This window comes from Metopolophium dirhodum, chromosome 2 (assembly GCF_019925205.1).
Source record: "Metopolophium dirhodum isolate CAU chromosome 2, ASM1992520v1, whole genome shotgun sequence".
Lineage (NCBI taxonomy): Eukaryota > Metazoa > Arthropoda > Insecta > Hemiptera > Aphididae > Metopolophium > Metopolophium dirhodum.
In genome coordinates, this window is record NC_083561.1 from 22,973,772 (window position 1) to 22,981,398 (window position 7,627).

The following is a 7,627-nucleotide window of genomic DNA, read 5'->3' on the forward strand; positions in this document are numbered from 1 at the left end:
ATAGATATATCGCATGTTATCGATATAACTACTTTATGAGTAGTTTTCTTCTCGAGTATACAACCATTTACTTTTATTAGGTGGTCATATTTGGCACCTATGATTATGTTTACTGGTTCACTTGTCGCAATATATTCTGCTTCCGTTGACGATAATGATACACATTTTTGTCTTTGCGAACTCTTCGGTGTATTTTAATGTATACTCTCTCCGATTAGATAACATAGTGATTAGAGGCCCTACGAAAATCCGTTTTTCTACGCATCCCTACCATAGGAAACGGTCTTAAATTTTCGATGGTAGGTGTCGCGTGGGGATGCACAAAATTGGTATGTTCTCTCGCTAGAGAGAATACATATTATTTATAGTCTGCAACGAATATTGATGTACTTGCCTTCCACTCATGTTATATATTTATAACTTATAAGGTATACAATCTTAGAGCCCATAGCTGGTCTTACCTCATACGGAGTTACCGTATAACGTCTATAATGCATAATAATATTATACAACTCATTTTTATTTCATGCATTATTTCGGTAAATCATATGTGTGGATGATTGTAATGAAAAATTGACTAACTCAGTGAATATTGTAAAATTCAAAGAACATGTGAGAAAAAATGTGGACTCTGACTATTTAATGAGTGAGTTTTTATCATTTTCATAGTGAATTACCTACGTTATAATTTACAATGTGTAACAACAGTGTTGTGTCTTATCTTAATAAATTATCTAGATAGGTATATTTTTATCTTTTATCTTATGCAGAAAAATGCGGGAAATATGTTATCTGAGCTGATATATAAGATAAATAATAAAATTATAAAGATACATTTAATACTTAGAATAGGTATAGATATATTATAAATGTTATTAAATTAAGTACCTATTTTATGTTTTCCGATTACAATATCTATAGTAAATTAAATTTTATACATAAACATAATACAAATTATTATTTTAATAATTAATTGTATAATATATTGGTATTACCACCATTGGTTATAAATACTATGGATTGCTCACTGGCTGGTATTTCGGTGGCGAAAAATATTTACTCCCGGTAGATGGCGAGGCGACGTGACTACTATATAGTGATTACAACTTTTACGATCGTTACATGGCCGTGGTTCGGGAGCGAAATTGTGGTTAGTTATGACGTATTTATGTCATGTAAGGTTCTAATAGCTAGTAGTCACATCGCCTCACCATTTACCGGTAGTGAATATTTTGCGCCACCGAAAACCGACCAGTGGGCAAAAACACATCGACAACTCCGTTTAAAAAAAACACTTTGTAATAAATACATACAAATAATTGATTTAAAACGTGTGATATAACTTATTAATGTAGAATAAGTAAATTATCTAATATGTATAAAATATATTCAATAGTAAATAATCCAAATTTAACAAAAATTAATCATTTATAATAATTTATTAAATGAATTATTACTTTAACTGAAAGTAATCCAAATTTTGTTTACAAGGCCATAGATTATCATATAATATGTGGTCGTTCCAAGGGTGGATCCAGAGAGGGCAATTAGGACGATTTGACAATTTGACCAGCTCTAATGGGTAGCCGGGCAGGTAACTTAAAAAACAACCGCTTGCAAGCACATATTAATATAAGTCCTTGCAAAGAAGTGACCCGGGGTTTTGCTGGGAAGTCCTCTATGCAGGACTGCGGTTGTCTATATTATAGGGGTCTCTAAACTACGGCCCGCGGGCCGGATACGGCCAGCGAACAAGTTTTAACCGGCTGGTGGCCCACATAGGACGCATAGGTAAATATAGATATATAAATATCAGTAAATATAAGATAGGAATGTGGAATTCAAAAAGTCGTTATCGAATCATGAGCTGAAATTATTTTATCTAGTTATTTATATAAGTTAAACTCAATATGAGGGAGATTAGCCACATTGATGAGCGATACGACGAAATCAATCCACAACGTTTGTTCATTTCCTATGCGGCTACGTCTGTGTAATGCAGTTTATTTATTATAAATATTATTCTTTACCTATCAATTTAAAATTTACCTCCTGATGAGCCCCGCAAATCCCGTAGCCATGAGCGAATAGCGAAACTTGTCCAAACAATGACGTATACGATTTGAAGAACGGGATAGAATGGTCGCCCAGGACGACGTTTGAGCCAGATTCGTCGATCCATCAAGCCGGATCACGTGGCTGCGGAAATATCGGTACCCGTGGTATCGGCGTCGTATTGGCCTGGTTTTGCTATTTCATTCGGTGATACTGTATCCGATGTTCGTGGTGGCTTGTGAATTAACAGTACAGGAGTAACGGCTACTGTGGACTCTACCTTACGGTAGTGCCTCCATTCGGAGGGGGACGAGCAGAGTTCTGATATACATATACGCACCCCGCGGAGAAAGGATTTCGGTTCAATCAGGAATTTCTGTACCGGCCGAATCTATGTATTATGTAGAGCATTGGTCTGACTGGTGATAAGGGCACTGGTTGCAATAAGGTACAGCAGCTTGTTATGGATTTTACGCACAACACAAAATAAACGTACGCACCAATTTAAGATTAAAATAATTAATGTATTTTTTATTAAAATTGGTAGTAAAAATCTTAAGTATAGCTACAAACTGTTAATCGAACACTCGTAATTCTACGACTGACTGACTCCCTGTGTGTTGTCGTGACGGTGCCCCGTCTCACATAAAAAACCCTTATTCAGCGGTTCCCACGGTAGCAGCGTCTTACGACACACACTCTGCATTATGATTGTCTATATGTGTTGTTAACATATATAGATATATAAAAAATAAAATATGTACTAATCAGGGGTTCTTAACACCCCCCAGACTAAATGAGACACGGGGGTCCAATAACCACAGTGTTTCACTTAAATGTTTAAGTTTCTGCAAAGTTTCGAATTTTCTGTTATTTGGAGGTCAGTTCAGTTTGACAAAAAAATAATAAAATATTAAAAGGAAAAAAAAAATAATAAAAGTAAGAAAAATAAATTACACTGTGTGTCTTCCTGAATACCATTAGGTTTTTCATGCTTCTGGTATTTCAGGGTTGTATATTTTTGTGACATTTTTTCTTAAACTAAAACTTAATATACTAGTTGTTAATATTATTAGTATTACAATAATATAAATGATAATAACGTGAATGTTAATGTTGAAAATTAATGAAGGTTCAGCTAGGGTATGTGAAAGTTCATTTAACTCAACTGCTTTATTAGTCAGTTGGTTCAAATTTTGAATTAGGATTTTATTAGTGAGGTTTTGAGGAATAATTGTTTTGACTATATCTGCCAATGTGTGTAACGGTTCATTCTTAGAATTTTCTGGTATAATATCTGAATGACTATCCCTACTAGCTTTGTTATTAGAAAATAATATAGAGTTTCTGAGATTAATTTTACGAAATGGGGGTATAGTTATTCTACCTACGCCCTCAATTTCTATCTTGGAATTTTCTGTTGGATTTGTGCAAGTGATGGTACCTACTTCCCGTTGGGTATAATAGATCCATGAATTAGTTTGCACTAACTGATGCCATATAGGGGCTTTTAATGAAACGAATTTGAATTTGCAATAGTCTGGATTAAATTGATTATTCACTAGTAATGAAACTACACATACATCTGATTCTGCACAATGCTGTACATGTTGATTACCTCTACAAACTTTATAGGGCTTTAATGTTGTACATTCTTCCCACTTTGCGTTATCTAAAGCAATAAAATTTTCGTTGTCTCTGCTTACACCTAAATAATCTATTTCAGGGTCGACTAAGAAAATGGTTTGTTCACTGTGGGGTATGGGTAAAGGTATAGGGTGGTATATACTATATTCCTCACTGGTAATTAGTGGGATTTCTATGACGTAGATAAGATAGTTGTCTTTTAAGAATATGTTTTTTTCAGAGATTCGGAGGATTTCATTAAGAGATTCTATATTAACTTCCAATGGAAAAGTATTTCCAATCGGCAAGTCTACCTTAATTTCGAGAAGTTCTTTAATAATGTGCTGTGGAGTAAAGACACTAGTGTGAATTTTTCCATCTAATGCTGTATTTATTATGGAGATAAGGTTCTGGGTTTCATAAGCGTACTTGTTTAAAACTAGTTCAAATAGTAATGATTGTTCTAATACTTTGGTTCGGAATGCCAATTTATTAAAGTTTTGGATAGTAAGATTTGTTTGTACTTGTAGGTACTGGAGGTTTTGTTCTACTTTTTGTTGTTGAAGTTCTAATTGTTGTGTAGAGTTATTTACTTCTGCTTGTAAGAATCTGATCTTTTCCGGAATATTGCTTTTGCTAGGTACTTTGCTTCGATTTAGTTCTGTTATTTGATTTATAATGAATTCAACATCAATCTTTGAGCATACACCATACAGAACGTTGGCCATACGCCTGAATGTCTGCCCCAATCCCCGTCGAACTCTATTATCATCATTATTAATGGCTAACATAAGACTTCTATGATTAGCTTCGATCTCGTTTAAATAGGGCAAAGTTGCTCTAGAAAATTGTTGTATAAACAGAGAGCAAATCTCCTCAATTTCCACATTACCAAGTCTGTTCTTCATATTTTCACAAATGGTCGTGGTTGCTTGATAGTGAGCCATGATGACATGGTATTTTGAAATTAGTAATTGTACATCCAAGGAGATTACCAATTCCCAACTTACATGTGACAATCTGGCTACTCCATGTGACTCATAATAGATCCCTTGTTGGCTCTTGAATGACGTTAGATTAAATACTTGGTGGTGATTTCTTTGGTCCGAATCATTGATGGAAGGTTCCGTGACGCTTATTGAAATTATGCTGAGTCTGAAACATAGTTATGTTCTTTCATGAAATTGTTTTAGAAGGTTCCGGTGTACCTTTACAGGTTTGGTTTTCTTAAGTATCGTGACATTTGGTGAATCTGGTTGGATTTCTACGATGGGGTAAGGGCCTAACCATTTTGGAGCTAGTTTTCCCTTACGGGCTTTGTCTTGTACTAGGACCCTATCTCCTTCTGCAAGGTTTAGAGGTGCTATTGATTTGTCATAACGCTCTTTAGATTTGTGTTTGCTTTCTAATAGCTCTGCTCTCGCTAATTTATGAGCTTCCTGCATTTGTTTCTTCATCTCAAAGTAATAGTCCTCATAGTTGTATTGAGGTTCAGGATCTCGTGTGAATGAATGAGGAACTGTTATCTCATTACCATAAACTAATTGGTATGGTTGAAATTTGGTTGCAGTATGTACTGTTGAATTATGACAAAACATCGCGAATGGAACATAAGTGTCCCAGTTTTGAGGATCTTTGTCAACGAAACTGCGTAAGTAGTCTCCTAATGTTCTGTGGCTACGCTCTAAAGACCCATTACTTTGTGGATGGTATGGAGTGGTCGAAGTTTGTTTGATCTTAAGAAGTTGACATACTTCTTTGAATACATGACTCAGGAATTCCGTGCCACAGTCTGTGACAAGACTTTTCGGAAGTCCATGTAAGCACACAAATTGGGTTACAAAATGGTATGCTACAGTGTTTGCTTCATGGTTTATCATAGGTACTGCCCATGCGAATTTAGAAAGGTCATCTTGAAGAGTTAAGATGAATATATTCCCTTTATGAGATTTAGGAAATGGTCCTACAATATCCATGAAGATTTTCTCAAAGGGTCTGGAAGAGGTTGTGGTTATAACCATCGGTTCCTTTACTGATCGATTTGGTATTTTCTGACGTTGGCAAGTTTCACAGGAAAGGATATATGCTTTGATCATCTGTCTCATTCCCTTCCAATGATGCTGCTGCAATATTCTTTGATATGTCCGATTTATTCCTTGATGTCCCCCCAAAGGAGTCTCGTGGAATTCTCTAATGATTCGTAACTAGTCTTCTTTCGATAACTGTTCTTGTGTTACGATTTTTATTTCTATTTCCGAATTTCGGAACGTGTAGTAGAGCATGCTCCGGACGGTTTCCCATTTGATACCGTCTCGATCTATCACTAAACGCGGACAAGCGAGTCGAGTTACTTTCCGCTCGTGGCAAATTTTCTTGAGATTCTGTAGACTCTGAAAAATATCTTCGCAGGTCGGTTTTTGCCAGAACTTTTCTTTAGTAATGAGGTAGAATATGTTTCTGTCTGTTATCTCTAGGGATGCTACCTCGGTAACCTTTTTCTGTAGTCTACGTAGCTGTGCCAGGTTGCCAAATTTTCTTCTTATTTGTACAGCTATTCCGTGTGTCATCTCGAAATCCGCCGAAACGCAACATGCCAGGGAAATGCTAGGATCCATTTCAAATATATTTCCTGATACTTCGCTAATTTTTTTAGTTGGTTTCTTAAGACTTGAATCTGCTTGCAGAAATTCCTGATAATTTTCAGTGATTTGTATTTCTATAGAAGAACTAGCTTGATGAGAGCTGTGATCGTTCTGAGGTTCTGAAGTTTTTAATGGTTCTGTATTGTCTGGATGTTTTGAGTTCTTTGCGGTCTTTGATGATCTGGTGACGATTTGATTTATCCGACTTAAAGCATCTGCATTTGTGTTATTAGTGCCAGGTTTGTAATGAATGGTGTATTGGTGTTCTTCCAATTTTAAACGCCACCGCGTTAGCCGTGAACCGGGGTCCTTTAGGTTAAACAGCCACACCAATGCTCGATGGTCCGTTATAATATTAAACTGTTGACCAAAAAGGTACGGGCGAAAAGTTTTAACTCCCCATACTATGCTGGCTAATTCCTTTTCAGTGGTATTATAGTTTATCTCAGCTTTATTTAATGTTCTGGATGCATAAGCAATGGGTAGGTCCTTCCCAATTGGACCTTGAGAAAGTACACAACCAATTGCGTAGTTGCTAGCATCACAAGTGAGATTGAAGGGTCTGGTGAAGTCTGGATACTGAAGGATTGGATAATTTATTAGAAGGTTTTTCAGTTTTTCGAATGACTGTTGAAATAGATCACTCCACTTAAATGGCACATCCCTCTTAAGTAACGAAGTTAGTGGTTTAGCGATCTGTCCATAATTTTGTATGAAACGCCTGTAATACCCAGAGAGTCCCAAGAACGATTTGATACCTTTTACGTTTTGGGGTACTGGAAAATTCTGAACACATTCAACTAATTTCGGGTCAGGCTTAACGCCTTCGTCAGTAATTTGGTGTCCTAAATAAGTGACCTCTTTCCTCAAAAATTCACATTTCAAGGGCTGTAGTTTTAGATTGAATTGTCTGAGCCTTTCCAAAATTTCTGTAAGTTTTTGTGAATGATCTGGGAGGTCCTTAGCATAAATAATGATGTCATCAAGGTATACGAACGCTTTTAACCTATTCAGGCCGGAAAGTACCTTGTTCATCATCCTTTGAAATGTTCCGAGAGCACCCTTTAGACCAAACAGCATCCGCAAAAATTCGAAATGGCCTTTATCCGTAGAGAAAGTTGTCTTCTCGCGATCGGCCGGGTTCATTGGCACCTGATGATATCCTTGGGCCAAATCGAGTGTACTGTAGTATTTGGACTTGCCTAACTGATCCAAGATGTCCGTGATATTGGGAAGTGGAAAAGCATCTCCCACTGTAACTTGATTTAGTCGTCGAAAGTCAACGCATACTCGATATTTCACTA

The 7,627-nt window shown here is 36.3% G+C and overlaps 1 protein-coding gene across 1 annotated transcript; it reads right to left on the reverse strand.

The window, feature by feature from the left end:
* Nucleotides 1-3,044: 3,044 nt before the first annotated feature.
* LOC132938598 (uncharacterized) lies at nt 3,045-4,628 on the reverse strand. The gene has a single exon (XM_061005519.1). The coding sequence runs from the start codon at nt 4,626-4,628 to the stop codon at nt 3,045-3,047; it is 1,584 nt and encodes a 527-aa protein (XP_060861502.1).
* Between the last annotated feature and the right edge of the window lie 2,999 nt (nt 4,629-7,627).